The sequence below is a fragment of the Lemur catta genome, chromosome 9 (assembly GCF_020740605.2).
Source record: "Lemur catta isolate mLemCat1 chromosome 9, mLemCat1.pri, whole genome shotgun sequence".
Classification (NCBI taxonomy): Eukaryota; Metazoa; Chordata; class Mammalia; order Primates; family Lemuridae; genus Lemur; species Lemur catta.
This window is the reverse complement of record NC_059136.1, coordinates 30487282-30509316: the sequence shown is the minus strand read 5'-3', so window position 1 is coordinate 30509316 and position 22035 is coordinate 30487282. Positions and strand designations below refer to the sequence as shown.

The 22035-nt window shown below is 46.3% G+C and overlaps 1 protein-coding gene across 14 annotated transcripts in view; it reads right to left on the bottom strand.

The window, feature by feature from the left end:
* ZFAT (zinc finger and AT-hook domain containing) overlaps positions 1-22035 on the bottom strand; it is a 296047-nt gene that overhangs the window by 116019 nt on the left and 157993 nt on the right. For 12 of the 14 annotated variants that reach the window (XR_006737368.1, XM_045561493.1, XM_045561492.1 and 9 more), the window contains 2 exons: positions 5484-5672; positions 3694-3844 (listed from right to left, as the gene is read on the bottom strand). Coding sequence is in view for 13 of the 14 variants with exons in the window: in XM_045561493.1 (XP_045417449.1) it covers positions 3694-3844; positions 5484-5672 (340 nt within the window). In the remaining variant the exon portion in view is untranslated. Of the gene's footprint in view, positions 1-3693; positions 3845-5483; positions 5673-16598; positions 16638-19816; positions 19885-22035 lie in introns of those variants that run through there. The other 2 variants (XM_045561504.1, XM_045561502.1) reach the window with 2 other exon arrangements.

Below are 22035 nucleotides of genomic sequence, written 5' to 3'. Positions count from 1 at the left end.
CTGAGTATTTGCCCAATGTCATACAATTACTAAGAGGTGAAGCCAGGATTTCAACTCACACAGACTGACTCTAGAGCCTGCACATTCACCCTCATCCTCTGCATGGCCTGAAAACACTGATGTGCAGCAACCTGTCACCAACGTGACAGTATACATACAGCTCCCTGCATGGGGCTTCCAACTGTTGAGATGGTCCAGCCTCGTTTCTGAAATCAGCAAAGGACAGTCACCAAAGTACTAACAAGAGGTATCAGGGACAGGAATTGGCAGATGAGATCAAAGAGGCAGGGAGAACGTCCTCTCTGGCCGTAAGTGCTCCCTCTGGACTGCATGTCTAGGTTATCCAAGAAGGCCCTTAGACTATTAACAATCATGTAGTGCTATTAATCAGTTACCATCAACTGTGCCCACCACATCTGTAAAGTCTCTAGTTAAAAAATTCTCCAAACAACTATGTCTGATCAGCACAGGTTGCCCTGTCTTTAAATTAATATTTAAATGGGTTGCAATCCATAAACACCAGAGGGTACAATTCACATTATGTAATTAAAATATTCAAATTTGAAAGTTACTAGTATGCCTGCATGCTAAGCTCACGGCTGATTTAAGGAAAGTAATTTGGATCTTTTTCAAATGACAAAAATATCAGAAGGTAATACATTTTACTGGTATGAAGAATACCGAAGAAAGAAACCCTGGATTCATAACATTAATTAAATAAACAAATCACGGTATTTCCTCCTCTACTGCAAGATCTAAATGGTCTTGGGAGAATCTTTTGCTCTGACTTTTTGTATTAGCAGACAAATACGCGATAAAGCCTGCAGTGCCCTGTTTCCACTAATGGCAATGAATCCGGGGAAGGTGCTAAGCAGCCTGCACTTGACTCTCAACCATGAGCCACTATCACTATGAAACAATGCCCAGAGCCTCAATGTCCATACAATTCCTATTAAATTACTTCACTCCAGTGTTGCCCATTCAATAAGAGAGGTACTCTCACCACTGCATTTTAGAAAAAAAATTAGGTAGTACTTTAAAAGGTCAGACACCTTAATCCAGTTTTATTCCACTTCTGCAAATTATCCGAAAGCAAGAATACAAAACTCAGAGGAAGGTGCTCATGGCTCATTTTTCACAATAGCTAAGAATAGCTGCTCAAAAGTCCCAATTTAGGGAACTAGTTTGTTTGCACATTTTTTTCTCATTCATTCATTCATTCAAAAAAGTGTTCCAGACACTGGAGATACAAAAGGAGCCAAACACAACCTCTGCTCTCTGGAGCTCACCTTCTGGAGGGAGCTAGGCCAGCCTATTAACTGTAAAAGTAAGTGGCTGAGGACCGCCAGGCTGCCCGCAGAGAAGGAAAAGGGCAGGTTGCCCTCAGAGCCCCATCAGGGCAGACTGAGCTGGTCTAGGGGACAGAGAAGACCTCCCTCAGGACAGGACATCTGAGCAGAAAGGAGGAGGGGAGGCATCCAGGAAGATAAGGGACACCTGCAAGAAGTGATCAAGGAGGTGAAAAGGGCCCAGATGGCCGCAGCGGCTGGCAGAAGCGAGCAAACCAGGGGGACCAGGGCAAGGGCAGGAGGCTCAGAGTGGGCAGGTCCTGCCTTGGAAGTCCTGTGTTCTCCTAAGCACAAGGTGAGCATTTTAAAAAGATCTCACTGGCTTCAACATGGAGAGTTGAGTAATATCCTAATGAAATTGTAGGACATTGCTACGGAGCAAAGGGTTTGTGATTAATTTGAGTAATAAAGGAATACAAGCATAATGTGATTGAGTTTTAAAAGTAAGATACAAACTCCCATATAAAATATAAACTCAATTTTATAAAATATATGTGCTATAAAAAAGGCTGGAAGGAAATACATTAAAAATTTTAATGTTATCTGTGGGTAATGAGATTGCAATATAATTTTTTTCCTTAGTTTTCTGAACTTCCAAAATTTTCTATATAATAAATATGTATCATTTTTCATGAGGGAAAAATGATATAACCTAAATGTTTTTAATCTGTATTTTACAAAGCAAAATCGTCATGTAAATAAATGTCTCTTTCATAGTTACCTTATAATTTACACAGTAAAATATTAATAGAATACATGACAACAGGAATATAGCCTAGGTCTGTTGCTTAAATATTCAGTATAATTTACCTATAACTAGATTAACATTTAGCTGATCCTCTCCCCAACATATTTTTAAATATTGTGAAGATAGTTAGTTAAGATCTACAAATCAACCTGAGCTGAGACACAGAGTGCCCTTGAGATTTAATTCTCTTTCAGATTCGCCAAAGGAATTAGTTATTTTACAACTTCATCAATAAATTCAGTTGTTCACATTTACAAAAATAGAGGACTCAGGCTACAAATTAATGAAGCATACCACATGATATAATAATATAATTTAATGAGAGTGTAACATGTGCCAGATACTTTGCATATATTTTGTCAATTATTCTCACCACTAAACTAAGATTCTAACAGACAATCTTACAATAGTGTAATAGATGTCAGAGGCAAAGTAACTTGCTTCAAGTTAAATAGAGGATAAGCTTCATCAGGGCAAAGACCGTGTCTATCTTACTCTTTGTCATCTCACACCAGTGCCCAGCACATAATAGGTGCTCAATGTGTTGACCTGAAGGCACGTAAAGAGTCAGAGTGAACCCAGGTCTGTTTGATTCTAAAGCTTACACTTTACTCGTCATCTCCCCTCTTCCAGAAACACATGGAAACCATTTCCTTTGTCTTTCCTCTAAGCTAGCAAGAATGTTTTCAGACTTCTAGTGATCAGTTTGTTAAGTGACTTTAGGAGCTAAAGATAAACTGGGGAGGAAGGTCAGAAACACACTCATTCACTATAGTTGGTCAACCGAGCCAAGGTATCTGAAGGACAGTTTAATGTCAATTTAAAGCTTTAAGTGTTTACATCTTTGATGCAGCAATTTCCAATCTAGCTATTTATCCCACAGGAAGTCTGGAAGAAGTACGGAAAGATACATGTATCAAAACCTTAATCACTGTATTGTCCATCACAGCAAAACCTGGCTATATAAACTATAACAGATCCTCATAATAGCAAACACAATCCTTTAAATATATACTAAAAATAAAAGCTTTTCAAGGTGTAGTAGGTTAAAAAAATTAAAAACAGTACTTTTAGTATTTCATATTTGGAAAAAATAACAAGGTTAAAGCAATATATGTTGGTATATAATGAAAAAATTATGGAGGTCCATGAACCAAACTATCAATAGTAGTAACCTCCAAAAAGAGCAATTATGGGTTATTTTAACACTACATCATACAGGATGCGTAAACTTTCTATAACATACTTGGGTTATTTTTAAAAGTAGGGGGGAAATAAAGATTTTATTATAATATGTGCAGCTATACAAATCTGCAAATTTATTAAGGCCATGTTCACACTTCTTTTTATTAAGGTTAAGCATACATTTGCTTTACGTAAAATGCCCCAGTTTCATTCAGCCAATTGGTGCGCAGTTCCAAAAGCATGAAGGGTTGTAAGGGAGGGATTAATTCTTCCATTAAATCAAGGAGTCAACATCCTTCACAAATAAGTTTGTAAACAGAATCCACATAAACATGCCAATCCTTCTGGTGCTCTATAGCACCTACTCATGTTCAGCGTCTGGCTGGCGTTACACAGAACACAACAACTTACCTGCTTGACTTCATGGGCTGCTCATACGGTGTCTGCTGAATGGCATACTCCTGGTACCCTCTCCGAGGCACCAGGTCTGCAGCAGTGGTCTCAGGATTTGTAGCTCCTGTTTCGGGGGGCCCAGCCTCCACTGGAACAATCTTAGTAGCACCTGAGATTGATATATGAGGCATTGCTTATTGAGAGGCACCAAAACAGGGCACCGACCCCATCCTAGCAGAGGAAGCAGTGTTGGAAGTATATTTCTTTACTATATGACACCTGTGTGAGATACTAGCTTTCCTTCAGTTCACACATTTAAACTGCTTTCTGTGTCTCTCTCTCTCTCTGTGTGTGTGTGTGTGTGTGTGTCTGTGTGTTTGAGGCAGGGAGAGGCAAGTTTTCTACTAATCTAAGTGTCCTCTCGAGGTGTATTTTCACTTGATCTACTTATTAAAAATCAAATATATACAGACACACATATACACCTCCATACACATGTATATTACTTGCAAGGTTTTCTGTAGGACCACATGTGTTAACCTTTAAAGCTACATCAAGATAGTATGGAGTAGTGGAACAGACTGTAAACAGAAATTTAAGCCACCTGGGGTCCGGTCCCAAATATCACATTACTTTAACATCTCTGGGTCTCTGTTCCACCCTATAAAATTAAGTGTTTGAAGTAGAAAATCACCTTTACCTCTGTAATTCTATAATGGGAAATGATCAAAGAGCTTTTATAGCAGTGGACACTTCCTATGTACATATGTGTACATGTATATCAAGTGCATTAAAGAAAGGGTTCTAATCTACCCATTGTTTCTGGAATAGCAAAGGGAATCAATTATACTTTTTACCCTCACAGAAATCTCAAAATACTACTACTAATTTTAAGAAAACTATAGAAACTTTCTCCAGAGACCACTGCAAATAGGAAACTCTCTTCTGGGATTTTTATTTTCCATAATAATACTGTTCTGAAGTGAGTGAGGCAGACAAAGTGACTTTCCAGAAAGTTCTTCTAGTCACATAATTTAATATGATCTGTCCCTACTGATCACCTTGCTCTGCAGTGAGATACCGAAGGGGAATTTATTCGAAGTTTTTGTTTTAAATAATACGTTACTGTTAGCATTGAAAATAGATACTTAAAAGGCTGTAGCTGTTATTAAAATCCTCAACTTGATTTTTTAATTTTGTTTGACAGCTATCACCTCAAATGGATAGGGAAAAAAATTATACTTTAAAATCTAGTATCATAAACTCCTTTTTGTCTGAAGTGTCCCAGAAGAGTCCTTTTTTAAAAAAAGAGAGCATAACATATCTACCAGCTATTTCATGTGAAAGAAAATGGAGATGGAAAGTAGTTGGTGAACCCCAGTAAAAACACAAAAGAGAAATGAGCATGGGTTTTAGATAAGCAGCCTGCATGGGTGTCTGGGCTGAATGCGCCATCCTCACACCAGGACAGCAAGCGCTGGCAGCAGAGGGGCCGGAAGACGAGTGGTCCCTGAGCAGAAACCGTCCCTGGAGGGCTGCTGGAACAAGAGCAGCAGCCAGTGGCTGGAGCGGTCACAGCAGGGGCAGTGGCCCTCACTACCCTTCCTCTAGCCACAGTCCGCAGCAGCCCTGGGCAGCAGCAGGTCCGCCACAGACCCAGATTACTGAGTAATTAAGTGGAGAGCCCATCACTGCTCGAGCCACAGGGTTCAAACCCATATTCTGACTCAGACCATTACGTCAGGCTGCCCTTGGCACAGACTTGCCAAAAGAGTCTTATTTTGTCATTTCCCACTCGTTGCAGTCACCTGGAATAGCTTCGTGTGCAGTTAAAACCACACTTATGATGGGTTTCTTCACCCCAGAGAGCTGCCCAGCCTCCTTTCCTGGGGAGATCTTCTGGACTTTCTCTGTTTTCTGCGTCCGTGGTCTTTTCGGGGCCTTTTCTCGATCATCTTCCTTATACTTCTTTTCTAGTTCAAGGTCAGACTCATTACCTAAGGAGCAAATACCACGATGTATAAAATATCCTTTTATATCAGTGACAGAGTTGGAAACATAGCTCTTACAGGACAGGGAAGGAAACATAGCTCTTACGGGACAGGGAAGGAAACATAGCCCTTCAGTCCACAGCGCAGCACAGACCCGCTGTCCCTCTGCGGGCACCATTTCGGCCCTTCTCTCCTTCTCTGGATTCGACACGTTTTCACGGAACCCGTCAGCCACAGGCAGAGCAACAGCTAACTCCCCAGGACCAAACTTGGCATTAGCCTGAGGGGTAGGAAAAGCTTCACTATTAGAGTGAAGAACAAGGGAGCCACCTGTTGAAAGCACGCTATCCGGGATTCCTAAGTGAGAAGGAAACCTAGGGAAGGAAGGGAAAGGAGTTTTCTCTGTCACAGCCACAAAAAGCCACAGAACATCTGGCAAGTGCTCAGGGAACAGCTCAACGTAACCCTTCACCAGACGAGAGCGCAGGTGGGTGAAAGGGATGCAGGACAAATAGAAAGGGGGTTGGAAAGCACTGGAACGTGGGGGCATCAGGGAGGTGAAATCGGAACCGGCCATAATAAGGCAAAAATGGGAGAAGCCAAGGGGAGACAGCCAGAGGCAATTCGGTCAGTCTGTTCCCTGTGACTCGACTCTGCCTAACACCAGTCCTGCAGGGAAGTGTAGCACGGGATGCCTGAGGGGGAAAGATAACATGGAGAAGTGCTGGTTCTCAGGAAGGGACGCTCTCTCAAGAAGCAGCAAGGAAAAAACGGGACTAAGGAGGCAGATTGATCAAAATGGACATTCTAATTTCCTGTATTCTACAAACTAAAATTTTTTGGGTGCCTGTCCCATAATCCAGGTGCTTGGATCATTTTTAGACCTAGTGGAAATAGTCTTACGTAAGTTTTTTAATTGATAGGGAAAGGTCCTTAATCATACAATTTGTATCGGCGTTAAGGATGTTAATATCAAACTGCAAAGAACAATGATTGGATGAGATCATGGATCAGACAGAACTGGCAAGTCACCCTCCAAGGCCAGAGGGAAATAGTGAAGGACCATCACACATGTCCACCCCTTGAAGAATAAGGTGATTCCTACAAAGCCAAAGAATGGGCAAAACAAGTGATCTCCCAGGTCACTGGCAATGCCTACATTTTGCAGACTTGATTTTCATCATGCCTAACAGCAGTTTTTGTTGTATTTTATTTTTTAGTGCCTATAATAAAAACATTTCAAAAGGCCTACAAATTGCCTGAATCACAGAAGTTCTTTTTTGCAGCCTACATGTTGGGTGATACACACGCATAAATAACTATAGCAGAATATACTGGATGCTATAATAAAAAGGTAGAAACAACATATTACAAAATTTTTTTGCTTTGAAAATGATGTTTCACTTTATAACAGAATTCACCGTGGGATACAATTCAATATGTGGGTGATATGCCAGGAATAGATATGTTCACACAAAAAAAAGAAAGACGCGAGAATCAGAGCTTGCCATAAGCTTAACCCAGGTTAACAGCAGGAATCAACTAAAAACAAACAAGCGCACACACACACAGTGCTCGCCTGCATTAATGAGAAGGAGCTGGAGAGATCGCCACGCTCCACGCTGGATAAGCTACATCTAGAGTCTGCTTTAGGCATCGCATGTTAAGAACTGGGTGCCTGGGGAAGAGGATGGGGTGGGTGAAGGTTTGCAGCCACGTCAGATGAAAACCAGGTAGAGGCCCGAGTTGGCCCCAGTGGAGAAGATGAAATAAGAATCTCATCTCTTACCCTAACCATCCCAACAGCTCCTACCTGGGTGTCCATCCCTCTGGCTGCTCTGGGATGCACACTGTTGGTACCCACCCACCCATTCCCAACACCCGTCCCTCCTTAAGGGCAATGCTACCTCCTACGACAGACGCTCAGAATGCTGCTCCAGCCATCCTGACATCTAGGGCTACAGGATGGCTTGGCCTACAAGGGTCTGGGGAGAAGGGTGCTGGGGGCTTCTGGGAACAGCTTCCTTCCTAAAGAGGAAAGTACTGCCTCTCTTCTTCAGCGGGGGATTGCTGTGTCCACTGCCTGAAACTGAGCAACCACCCAGCAACTATGAAGAGCATGAGAGGCCGAGTGAAAGACCACATCGATGCCTGAAAACCAGCAAGAGAGAGATGGATCTGGGGCTTTAATGGCACAGATGTACCCATGACCCAGCCCTGGAACCGCTGCTGCTGGCATCTTGTTACACCAGAGGGCACACATTCTCACTGTTAAATTCATTTTTAACTGGTGCCTCTACTAACAGTATCTTGACTAACACACTCTCCAAACCATCCTCTACATTGACCCAAGAGTCAATGTAAAATCCAAATCTAATCCTGTCACTCTCCTGCTTAAAATCCTTCAATGGCTTCCCTCCCATCTCCACTGGGAGAAAATGCTAGATAAAGTCCTCCAAGATTTGCCATAAATCACCTCTCCCACTATCCCTGCACCACCGAGGCCATGACTTCCAAGCATATGCCCTTGCATATTTACCTCCTCACTCCTTTGGGCTTCAACAATATTGAACCACAAGTTGACCAAACACCCCATGCCGTGTACGGCCCATCGGCCTTTGCACACAGGTCCATGTAGTGCACAACACCCTAATCCACACACCCCTGCTTGTCCAGATGCCAAACCAAAAGGCAGCAAGGATTTCCCCTCCTCTTCGATACTCTCTGCACCCTTCACCTTTGTACCTCCTCCATTCTCTCTATAGACACACACACATCACCATCTCGATGGTTGGACTTCCCACGCTGCTTGCAATTACCTGTTTATATGCCTCATCCACACTGTGATTGGGTACGGAGGAGGTTGGGTCCATGTCCTGTTGTTGTTTTATTAAGCCTAACATAGGCCTATAGCAGACAAAGGGCCTAAACCACATGATAAAGAAGACCTGCTCTGTTGTGCTCAAAAACATAAAGCTAGGACCAATTGGTAACAGTCCCCAGTGATAGATCTCAGCGCAGAGAAAGATATTTCCAACAGATCTGTCTAACAAGCGGAGGGGTGTTTTTTGGAGATGTGTTTCTGAGGAGGGTTTTCCAGGAAGTCTCAGACACCATTTCTGATGCTATGGAAAAGACTCTGAGCCACGTGGGAAGTCTGACTAAGCAACTGCTGCATCTCTAAATTCTAAGGCCGTCATATGCAGAGAGATGGAACTGTTATGCAAGGAAGACGGAGGGAAGAGGAGGAGGCAAGGAGAGAAGCAGGGGCGGGGATGAGGAACAGGAGAGGCAGATAGTAGGGACAGAACACCACGTGCCCTCAACCCGCTGCACAGCCCCAGCCTCAAGTGTGTTCTGTGTAGGCCCTGGCCCTCCCTGTGGCAAATGCCAGTGGGGCTCTCATTGTACCCCCACAGCCCACATGTGACTCTGGCAGCAGCTAAGGTAGAGCCAGCACTCTGGACTGTCTGAGAGGGCAGTTCTGGGAGTCACTGTGACTGTCTTGAGACTCAAACCCCCACTGCCCACAGCAGGGACCCCAATAACAAGCCTTGGCTTTCCTCCTGCCCTGTCTCTCTCTTCCCCATCCCACCCCCCACTCATGCTTCCTGGGACTACCACCCAGACAAACTGTCTGCAGCCAAGGATGCTTCCATGGAATCCCAAGCTAAGATACTCCCCCTCCACAAGACTGCCCCAAATGCACATCTCCAAGCCCCCATGTCCCTCATCAATTCTCTGTGGCTTCATGCAACAAGGATCTCCAGTCCATGCAAGCTTCATCCTATTCTCAAGAGCTTCGGAAGCTTCAACACTAACTTTTCCCACTGATTCAGGCACCACATGCCAGCCACTGCACTGAACAGCCTTGACAATGATTCTTGGAGATGATCTTAACCAATCCCTTGAGGCCTGTAGCACTGTGGAGAGAACACGGCCCCCATAGAGGAAGAGCATCGCATTGGCTCAGAGGCAAGTAGCCAGTGCACTTAGGAAGGAGCTAATAACTCCGGGTAACACTCAGGAGATGGGGGTGAGACATGAGCCTGGAGAAGGACTGGCATGTAGACTCAAATGCCACCCAGAGACTGTGGCCTACAAATGCAATTGTTTCACGCAAAGGAATATCATGTTGTCCACCACACTCCCTCATGTGCTGTGCTCCTCACAGCCTTGAACACAGCTACATATTTTTCATTTCCAGCATTGAGTCTAGCACATAGTAGGTGCTCAGTCCTTCTTTGTGGAAAGCAGGAAGATGGAGGGTAAAAGAGAAAGACATTTTATTAATGTCTTACTGGTAATTTTCTGCTCACTCCCATTTGGACATCAAAGTCCTTGTTCCCACTTGACCTGGTTGTCCTGCATCCTCACTTGACCCATCATTGTACTTTTCAAAGTTGCCTTTTCTCCACTGAAATGCCTCCTGGACTCGGCCCAGAAGTCGTGCTGATGGGAGCTTTTTTGAGTGCTTGGCATTTCTCATCTTCGCACGTATCATGGCCTTTGAATAAGGTGTTTTTAATAGTCTGCTGCTTCCTCTGAGTTATTGACTTTTTAAACTTTTCTGCTTTTTCCCTCAGCTAACGCCTACCTTCCCTCTAGCTTCCTTTTCTTTTGAAAATTCAATAGCTCTATGATGGGTTTGGTTCTCCCTCTCGTGTATGGTTGCTGGATGCAGTCGTGCTGTGAGCACGCCGCAAATGGGCTGCTGTGTGCGGCCGAAGGGCCGGTTAATGGAACCACAGCAGAGAGGCAGTGTGACATGCTGTGTTTCAGAGACCCAGAAGCCAGGGTTAGACACCACTCAACCACTTAAAATGGGACTTTGGACAATTGATTAGTCTCCATAAACTGCTCATAAAAAATAAAAATCATGAAATGGATCTCAAAAGATTGTTGTGAGAACAAAAGAACACAATTTCTGAGAAAGTCCCTGGTGCATATTAAATAGCCCATCAATGATCGTCTTCTCTACCTTCTGGAAACATTTCTGGAACACCACCCCTAAAGGCTCCAGCCACACATCTTCACAGCTACTCTCACCCTCCTGTTTTAGCAGTCAGCCCTGATGGGCACCAATTTTAGAAATTGTAAGGATCAGATGAAATTAGGTTAGCAGTCAGAGATAATCTTGGGGCAGAGCCTCCCACCTCTGCTCCTGAGCATCTGGTGGTTCTAACGTGACCACCAGAGCATCTAATGCTCCCGTGAAACCCTTGCAGTATGGATTCTGTCTGCAGCAGGAGCCACAGTGCTCTCCGGAGAGATGTGAGAAAGCCCCACCCACACGTTCTCCCAATGAACAAAACCTTTCAATTCTTTCAATTCAAAATATATTGAGACTTAGCTTCGATTTTAAGATTTTTACCATTTCTGCCATACAATTGAATAAATATATAACATAATGTACCAGCTAGCGTTATTAACAATTAAGATTAGAAATTTCTTCAGCAGTGATATAGTAACATGCTAACAATAACAACAAAAGGTCTGGGTTCTAATCCAGATTCAGTGACCCTAAGGATTTAGGGGCAGATGGATGTTGGGGAGTCATTTTGTACAACTCCCAGTCATCAGGAAGTTATTACCTAACCCTCTCAAAGAAAAGCTGTCTATACTACCTGTAAACCACTCCAGGACAAGGGACCCCACCACTACAAATCAGACAGCATGGTGACCTGCTTAGAAACAAGCAATCCTGCCCAACTTGCACTGGACATGCATGAGAGCCCTCTGAGCTTTTGTCAGCCATGGGCCTGACTAACTAAATTGCAGACCGCCTCAACCATGGCTACCATGAGCAGATCCATGGCCACAAGCTTGATAGACAACACAGACAGAAGAGGACATTTTGCAGACACTCACACTCTGGGTGAGTGGACCAGCCACTTGTTACCTTGTGCAAAGGTAGCAACAGAAGAGAGGTACAATATTAGGGGAGTCTGAGTCTCTGCATGCTTCCTACTCCAGACTGCCTTCTTCCTCTATGTCTCCCGCCTCTCCAATCTTTTATCCTGGTGTTTTCAATGAAACAGGGAGTCACACCCCTGGTTTCCAGTCCCTATAGGTGACTGTGATTTAATCAGTACGGGCTCCACTGCCAGCACCACTGGTCTTTCGGGAGTTGGGAGAGAAGCGAGCCCTAAGAACTCAAAAGGAATCTCCCCAGCCACATCCTGGCTCTCACCCACACTCCCCACGCACACTATCCCAGGATATGTCGGTTCTTTGGGCACTATGGGGACACCCCCTCCAGACCACCCTCCTTTCCTGACACTGCTAGAACCCAAGACAGATTAAACAGGCTCTGTGCACACTTATTTGCAGAACAGTACCTGGTCATGTCTAGGAAGAGCCAGGTCATCCTTGGGTCTGATTTCAAGTCTGCCTCTTCTGTTTCTATTCCCGCTTGCTAGTTACCCTCTCCTTAATTTGGTATCCATACCAAGTATGTCTCCTCTAAAAACAGACTTTCCGTTTCCAATATCAAGTTCAACAGTTATTCATGCTCTACTACTTAATATAAATAACATTCTCTTTGTGAGCTCACTTTCTATTCTCATTTTTATTCTCTATTTCCAAATTTTCCTGAGTGTTTCAAACAAAATGTCATTTCTCCACAAAATAAATAAATATTTACTTGGAAATTACGTAAGCATTACAGAATTAACTTGTTCCTTTCTAGCCACAGTTCATTCAACAGATACTTACACAGTGACCAGCACTGGTCTAGCATTTGCAATGCTTTAGTGCACAAAACAAAGAGAGATCCCTGCCCTTGGGAGTTTACGTGCTAGTCGGGAAAGACAAAAATAGATTTAAAAACATAATAAATAAGTAAATTCCATAGTATGTTAGAATGTAATTATTTTACCTGAGCCTAGAAAAAGCATCATAAGTCTTTAGGAAGCAGAGAAAGTTTGAGTTGTTAAATACAGATGCTCCTCGACTTAATGATGAGGTTATGTCCTGATAAACCCACATAAAGTTGAGAATATCATCAAGTCAAAAATGCATTTAAGGCCGCTGCAGTGGCTCATCCCTATAAATCCTAGCACTTTGGGAAGCCGAGGTGGGAGGATCACTTGAGGTCAGGAGTTCGAGACAAAGCCTAAGCAACAGCCAGGCACCATCTCTACAAAACACAGAAAAATTGGCTGAGCATGGCGGTGCATGCCTGGAGTCCCAGCTACTCAGGAGGCTGTGGCAAGAGAATCACTTGTGCCTGGGAGTCTGAAGCTACAGTGAGCTATGATGACGCCATTGCACTCTAGCCCGGGTGACAGAGACCTTGTCTCAGGGGAAAAAAATGCATTTAATATACCTTCTATACTGAACATCATAGTTTAGCCTCACCTACCTTAAACGTGTTCAGAACACCTTATGCCCTGCCTATAGTTGGGCAAAATCATCTAACACAAAGCCTGTTTTATAATAATAAAAATATAAATTTTATGATAAAAAATAAAAATAAAAGATCAAAATCTAAAATTCGATGTTCTATTGAATACACATCACTTTTGCACCATAGTAAAGTTGAAAAATTATAAGTTGAACCACCACAGTTGGGGACCATCTGTAGTGTGGTCCAGTGCTCTAAGTTCTAACAAACATCTCTCACACAAACATTCCCTACTGCTGAGGAAGTTACTATGAGTGCCTTATTTATATATTTTTTTGTCTCTTATCTGTCTCCCCTGATAGGATGTAAACTCAGTAAGACCAGGCAGGATTTAGCTGATTTCATCGGAAGATTTCTACTGTGCCCAGTGCTTCATAGATATTCAGTAAAGTGGGGAAAGAGAGGAAGGGCCTCAAACCTCACAAAATGGAAAGTAATCCAGTCATCAAACAAACAGCAAGGCCTCTTATGTGTCTGGCCCTGTGCCAGGCACTGCAGACCCAGAGAAGAGCCAGGCGTGCTCCCTGCCCTCGGGCAGCTCAGAGGCTCACCTGGGTGGCACATGCGCAAACACTAATCACTGCCCCAGCCACTCAGCATGCTGCACTCACCATCAACTCCTTCAGTCCTCAACACCCTAAGGAGGCAGGACTGCTCCTGAGCCCTTTATAAAGATCAGGAGACCAAGGCTCAGTGAGGGGAAGAGGTGACATGGCCCAGACACTCTGCCCCATCCATCGGTGGCAGACCCAGCATCACATCTAAGTCCAGTGCAAAGCAAGCGCTCCCCGCACCCCTCTCCTGCCTCTGATGCTGTCTGCATAAGAGCAGAAGTTTAGACAAAGTGCACAGAGAGGAACCAAGTGAACAGCCGGCGCCACGACGGGATGAGTCAAACAGCAAAGCCTAATGTCTTACGGGGGTGGAGAGAACAGATGGGCCTGACTAGTGGACCAGCCCCTGAACACTGCCTCTAAGCAGCCCCTTTCCTCCCGGTCCACCTCCCTCTGATGGAGGGCACCCAGGTCCACCTGTGCTGAAGGCTGAGGTGGATGAAATAAAGGCTGGCATTTGCTCTGCGCATCCTCAGCCGAGCATCCATAAACAGCAAGAGGCCATTTGCTCCAAATCACTTTATGCAGATAAATGGCCTCACTTCAGCCCATGAAGACACACCGAACAGTCAACTGCACAGCTGGCTCCCAGGCACAACAGACTGCCGACCCGGCCCAGCACCCAGGGCCAGGCACTTAAAATCCCATCATGGCCTGTCAACGGTGTGCCCAGCTCTTCCAGCTCCACACCGATGCCCCTCGCTATGAAGAGGCAGTTCTTGGGAAGTAAAGAAAGTCAGAGTTCTGTTAAACCAATAAATGTCTATTGCCCCTGCACTGAGACAGACTAAACCCTCTGGCAATAAACACAGCCACTAAAAGTTGCTCTTCCAAGATGACAGGATATAAGTCAGAGTCAGACCCCCAGGTGAAATACAGACAGGAAATTTTGGAGTTTATTTATGCTTGTTTCAAAGAATGCCCGGTTGAACCCCTGGGCCTAGGCAGAGTGCCTGGCAGAGGACAGCTGGCAAGCGGATGTCTTTTAATAATCACATCCAAATGTGGAGAATAAAGACACTGAAGGGTGCCAGGGCAGGTGTGGGGGGACCCAGGTCAAACTCCAAGTCCTCTAGAGGCCGTTTCCAAGATGAACCACCTTCCAAAGAGCCTGCTTCATGGACAAGTGTTAATTACACAATTCTAAGGTAGTATTTTGTTTTCAAAGTGTATTAAATGTCTAAAAGTATCTTCACTGAGCTTTAGAAAAGATTCTTTATCCAAGAGAAAACAGGATGTAATTTCAGTGAGATCAATAGCTGAAATCTGTCTGAGATGCTTAAAAGGCAGAAGAACGGAGTGGATGACGTCCCACCCCAGTGCTTGCTTTAAGGCCCTACCCTGCGTGAGCCTGGGCACAGGAAGGGAGGCCAGTATTGACCCCATCAGCAACGGCGGGTTTCAAGCTGAAATATCTAACAGTGGTCTATGCCCGTCTGGTATTTTTCCTTTAATCAATATCACAAAACGGAGATAAACTACAGTACTGTAATGATATCTTATCTTCTGAGTGGTACATGACAGTTTGCAAAGCACTTTCACAAACATCGGCACCTGCGACTCTATTACACACACTGCACAGCTTTTTAACCAACCTTTTTACATTTCATGTTATTCCTTCAAGGCGCTTATGAATGTGCTCTTCCAGAAAACAAGGCCCTTAGCTGACGTCCCCTTGTCCATCACATTTCACACCCTGTTGCATCACTGTCTAAATCCAATTGTGATTCTCAGTGCACTGGGACAGTGGTTTCCTAAGTTATTTTAGTAGTGAGACCTTTTTCAAGTGAACTCTTTAGGCAATTTGACTATAAATAATCTATAAAAGGACATGACTTCTCTGATTATAGTGGGTGGGCTCCCTGCCAGCCTCCCCCTCTCGATACCCCTCTCCTGGGTATCCCTCCAGCTTCAGCCACGGAGCCCCTTTAAAGGGCCCTAGAAACAGAGTTAAAGCTACCGAATCAAGATGTACAATGTACTATGTCAAATACTGCTTTAACTGAAAGCCACTGTTTTGAGAAGGCATGGTAGAAAGCACAGGATTTGGAGTCAAGGGCATCTGATGAATTTGGAACTCTCTAAACTTAGGATCTGCATCTGCGGAATGAGTCACTGTAAGATTCACGTGAGGGAACAGATGCAGAACCCCTCGCTCACACGGGGGAGCACACACAGTAGGCCCTCAGGACACACGTGCTGCACGTCAGTCTGTTGACTTCATGCCTGAAAATATATAAGCAAGTCGAACTCAAGCCTGAGGTTGGAATTACTACTTTCTGATGGTTTCATTTGGTTTGTATTAATAAAAAAGCTGCAGCTGAGCACCTGCCTCACCCTACCACCTAGCTTTGTGTGTTTTCCTGAGACGCAGACTTCTGAGAACTATAACTTTTAATTTCTTGACATCCATGCAACATTGCTCTTCAACCCTAGCACATTAACATAATTCTTTATATTTCATTTCCTTCTGAAACGACAGCGTTTAAAAAAAGCGATGACACTGCACAACATGGAACGCAAACCTGAAAGAGTGAAGCAGATGTTCGAGAGTGGCTGCGCGTGCCCTGCGGTGCTGAAACCCCTCCTCCTGTGACAGGGCCTGGCGCCCTCGCAGCAGTGAGGTGCTGGCTGTGAAACTGGAGGTGGCCGTTACTTAAGCAGCAAGACCAGCATGTGGCCCTTTTAGGGGTGGATGATGAGCAAACACCCAGTGTCCCCTGGGTGAGGTCTGGAGAGGTCCCACTTGCCTCTCCAGGTCTACCCTCCACCCAGCTCCACCCGGCTCCCTGAGGCTGGCCTGTAGGAGCACATGATGGGCCCCGCTGCCCTCTGGCTTCCAGCTGGGTTTGGCCAATGGAGGCATCAGCAGAAGGAAAAGGGAGGAGGAACGTGGGGGTGGGCACTTACTCTCCGGACTCGCTCTCTGCCAGGTCATCACAGGCTGACTTCATTCTCTACCAGGGGCCAGAGCACTCGCTCTCAGCAAAATGGTGACTGTCCTCTCTTGCCTCTTTACCTACGCTGGCCACAGCACCCCACTGTCCCCAGCTCCCCCTAGTACCACACTGTGACAACACTGCCTAAACCTGCTCACGCCTTTACAATCATCTCTTTGTTAACCCCTTGAGTCCCCCCAAATGTGCCATCTGCTTTCTGCCGGCCGCACTAGACGATCCTCTTGGTCACCTCTGATGACTCCTCTTTCCGTCCCCAACCCACCTTCCCCAATCCCATTCAAGCACCCCCCGCTGACCCCCACCCTGCTGATACTGCTCCTTCTGAGTCAGCAAGGAGGCGGCACATCCCACACCAACAGCTCCTTCATTCCGGCTTCATCTCCCTGATGCTGCCTACACTGTTTCCATCACCCATCCCGCCCCCCACCTCCTCCAGGGCGACCCCTCTCGCACTCCGTGCCTCTGGACACCACCCTCAGTGTTTCCTCCCTCTGCTTCCACCCAGTCTCCACGAAGACCCGTCCCCTCATGCCCCTCCCCGGCTGAGGACCCCAGGTGGGCTCGGGGGAGAACGTCCTCCTGGACATCCCGCAGTCCACAAACTCAACATGTGGCCACAACTAACTCATCCTGTTCCCCCAAACCTGCATCTCCCCTGGGCTCTCAAGATTGGCAGGGGTGCCACCATCCAGCCAGGCCCCCAAACCTGGGCAGCCTCGCCGCTCCCTCCCTCTTCAACCTCTGCCCAGGTCCTGTGAATCACAGGTCCTCAGCATCTCTAGGATATATCCCCTTTCTTCAACTCCCACCGCTAAATTCAGATACCAAACACCCCTCCCTTGACAGCTGCACCAGCTTCCTGTGTGGCCTGCCAGCTCCTCTGTGCCTTGGCACATACTATTTCCTCTTGCTGTGCTAAAGCTCCCCTGCCCTCACCCTCACCCTCACTCTTCAGAACACGAGACCTACATGGCCTTCAACCCCCTGCCCCAGTGCACTCAAAGAGCACAGGCCACCAGCTGCTCTCCAGGCCACTGCAGAAGCCCCTTGCCAGAGCTCCCTCAAGACCCTGGGGAGCCTCTGCCAGCCTCTCCTCACACTAACCCCAGAGTGTCGGAGTCGTTTCTGCCCAGCCCACTACGCTCTGAGCAGCTGTACTGCTTGGATCTCTGTTCACAGTCAGCACACCACTACATGCCTGACTCACCAACAGGTCACTCGATGCTTCTGATGCATTCGTGAATGACCCACAGCAGGGTTCGGAAAGTTCCCGTTCTTCTTAGCCTCAGCGTGCATGCATGTGCACACGCACACACACGTCCTTAACTCTGACAAGCTTCTCTCACCTTACTAAGAAAAACAAAGCCCATCTGATACAAAGTCTCTGAAGTGAGTTCTTTTTACAGCAAAATCTTCCTACTCTTTGCTCACCATCTCCTCCTCTTCTAGAAGTGTTCCTTTACAAGGGATCCTTCCTTATTTTCCAACCCTGTACTCTCAGTGGGTGGGATCTGTGTCCTCCTTTTTCACCCTTGAATTCCCCCCCCCGAGCAGAACTACCTATATGTAACGTGTTATTCACACAAAGTATGTTGAATTGGTGCCAGGCAGATGAAGAGTTAAGTGTAAATGCAATCACACATTTGTAGAAATTAGTTCATATGCATTCATATATAATTAACACTGCACTAATATTCTAAAGTACCTATTCTAAATTGCCCAAGGACTAATTAAATCTCAGAACACCCCAGAGAGTAAAGTGTTACCAGCCACATTAATAAAAAGCCCAGAGCAGTTGTCAGAACAGCAGACTGATAAGGGATAATATTCTGGGACTCTGCCACCAATTCATTCCACCCTGCTAATACAGCAGTTTAAGGCACTTATTAGACCCACACTAATTCTGTCTAACCTGCTGAATACGCATGGCTCTTCCCTTCCCTCTTCCCTCAGGCCTTCTCACATCTTCCTGTCGCTCTTGCTGTGGGGGAGGGACAGGGAACACTGCTCCCAGCACAGTGTTCCCACAAAGAGAGATGGCTGTGTGAATAAACCTATGAAGGGCACAAGCCTTTGCCTTGCATGTCACCCCCAGCTGCCCTAAATTCTAACTGCAGTGAACTACCCAAACCTCCTCAAATGTGCCCACATCTCCACACCTGCAGACTTTTGCACAAACTATCATGAGAAAAATGCCGATCCCACCTCCTCCCCCAATGTCAAGTAATCCTTAGAGATGGAATTCGCGGACTCCTCCCTCCAGGAAGCCTGCCAGGAGGTGCCCCAGCAGACATGAGGTCCTGCCCTGCTTCCTCTACATGCAGTTCACCCCTCCATCATATTTTGTTATTTACTGACATCCTTGTCTTCCTCTCCAGACACTCAGCTGCTCAAGGGAAGAGTCTTGTCGTATTCAACTTTGATCCCCAAAGTCTGGCTTGGAGACCAACAATAGCACAAGCTCAAGAGGCAGGAGGAAAAAGAGGAGAAGAGAATTTGCAAGGATCTCATAGAGCCCTCAACTTCAGCCAACCTGCTGGAGATCTTGGTGTGCCAGGCCTAGCAGTATATCTTGCTTCAAAGGCTGCTGGGCCACAGGCCATGGGCTACCCTTCCAGTACTTCTCAGGTCCCAGGGGTCATCACAGTGAGAGAGAAAGAACTCTTTCAAAATGGGGTTATCATGCACAGCAGCCATTTGTCCTCAGGAAGGACCATTAATTAGAGTAATGCCCCACTGTGTCACAGGGTGCATTGCACCCAGGCAAGCCCCGGGCCCTCCACCCTGGGAAGTGGCAGGCAGCCCACCGAACTTCAGACAACAGCACTGGAAGGAAAGCCCTCTACCACACAGTCTCTGAAAGCCAACAGCCCCCAGGCTGGCCTCCAAGATGCTGAAGAAGAGAGTCTCCCTTACAGAAGTCCTGGCATGAAGTCCTGCTTGGGTGGGATTCTGCCAGTGTGTCATTTGGTCACTAAGAGTCATAGTTAGCCAGCAGTAGACAGAGGTGGGAGCACAGTGCCAGCTCTGTATCTAATTATCTCACATGTCTCACTGGAAGACTTAATTACCAGCAGGATCGGAGGTTTTAATTCACATGACTCTGGGGCAAGGCAGGGACAAGAATCAGAGGATCAGCAAATCAAGACTAGCATCTGAAAATACTACCGGGTCCATGGCAAGAGCTTGAGCTGGGAAGTCCAAAGGATCTGGACTGGAATCCATGCTCCAACAGCTGCTTGCTAGCTGGGCTCAGGAGCTTCCTTTGCCTACAAAGCTTCTGTTTCTTCACCTAAGGAAGAAACCACACGGTGGTAGGAGCAGAGCAGCTGGTGTGGGCGGGCACACAGAAGCGGCAGCAGCGTCACTGTGGACCTTGCTGAGGGAGGGAGCTTTACCACCTGGCTGCCCCAAGAGTCTGGAACTCCATAAATCTCTGGGAAGTTCTGGAGTGCACGGCCTCTGGGAAGTTTGGAAGTATGTAAACACAAGCTGTAAAACCTAGCAGCTTGAGTTATACCCACAGTTTGCTCGTAGTAGCCCATCTCTAGGGCCTGCTGGAGTTCCCCATGGGCTCAGGACTCCAGGACCCATACTTTCTTCCCTCTCTAAACAACTCTGACCATGTTTCTTGCTATCATTTATCTGAACCTTATTTATAAAGCATCAGAAGCTACTGGAGTAATAAAGGTCACACACAGGTATTTTCACCCAGCAGACATTTACCAGGGCTCCTTACGTTGCAGGTCCTGAGCTGGCTGGAAAGAAGAAAGAATTCATTAGCTGGCTTAGGGGGTCGAAGGGGGCTTTCCAGGAAGAAAGCGCCGCCTGCACAAAAGAATCCATGGGACAAGCAGGGGCAAAGGGCATGCGGAGGCAGCGGCCTGAGACAAAGTAGTCAATCTCAGGACAGGGAGAGATCTGCCCATGCCCAGCAGTGGCAGGGGACGGGTGGCCACGGAGGACCATGAGGGGTGACATGGCCCCTTTTGTGTGTTACTCCGCTCTGTGAGGATGCGCCAACAGGGAGCAGGTCTGGAAGCAGAGCGGCCAGGCTGAAGGCCACTGCAAGACAGTCCACGTGAGAGATGATGAACGCAGACCTGGGGCAGTGGGAAGAGTGTGAGAGAGGGGAAGGGCTCCAGGACCGCCTGGAGGACAAGTCAGCAGGACGAGGGGACTGTTAAATTTGTGGATGAGACAAAAGGAGGAATTAAGGGTGACTCTGAGGTTTCTAGTTCAGATGACCAAGCAGCACCAGCAAATGAGAGGTAACTTGCATACATAACCCTTAAATACATGTGAAAAAACTGCTAGCTGAAGGCAAAATGTGAAAAGCAGGGGAGAAGAAGAAGAAAAGAACTAAAGCAACTACAGAGTCAAAAAATGTGCTGGAGAGGTGTGGCTGGCAGACAGACAGTTGGCAAAACATACCTGAGGCCCCATCCAAGTCACTGGACCCACTCCACAGAGAGATATAAATGGAAGTTATAAAACACATTAACATTGAGTTTCTCACCCATTAGACATAGAACAATCCGAGTTCCCGCTCCATGAGGATCAGTGCATTCACTCACAAGATATTTACTGAGCACCTGCTGTGTGCCTGGCACTGTTCTAAGCACGGGAGACAGAGTCGTAAGATGACATACCCTCACAAACAAGTTATTTGGCCTGTTTATGGCATATCCACCAAGGACTGGAGTTTGGCCCTGGACTTCAGTGAAAAAAAAAGAGAGATGTGAATGATTCTATTCCATCTACAGGGAACCAGGCCCTGGTGAAAGCATGAGGTCCTCCCTTCAGAGCTGTCAGCCTATGGGGAGACACACACACACACCAGCAAGCACCTCCAACACACTGAAGCACGTTCATGGCACAGGAGAGGAGCTCGGGTCTGCCGGGAGGCTGGAAAGGAGGGATGGATCTGCGGTTTGAAGATAAGCAGAAATCTCTGGCATAGGAGAGGCTTTCGGCATTCCATAGAGAAGGGGCTGATGATGTGATAGGGGCCCCTGCTGGTTTGGGGGCTGCACGTGCTCCAGGAAAAAACTATACGTGACTGAAGTTACTCGGAAGGGAAAGGACAGAGAGGCATTCCAAGCTAAAAGAACCTGTATGAGAGATTGTGAGAGCACAACACACCAGGACCTTCGCAAGTTCCTATAGACTCACAGATGGGCAAGTGGGAGGAAGTCAGGGTGCAGAAGGGGAAGTAGGCATTGCCAAGCCGCCTTCGGGACAGGGATGGGATCGGTCTACACCTCAGAAAGAGATGCCTAACACCAGGCAGATCAATGGGCTCCAAAGTGGAAGGTACATACCCACCGAAATTTGGGAAGAAAATAGGAAAATTCCTCTTTACCTTTCTTACTTCATTCTTTTGG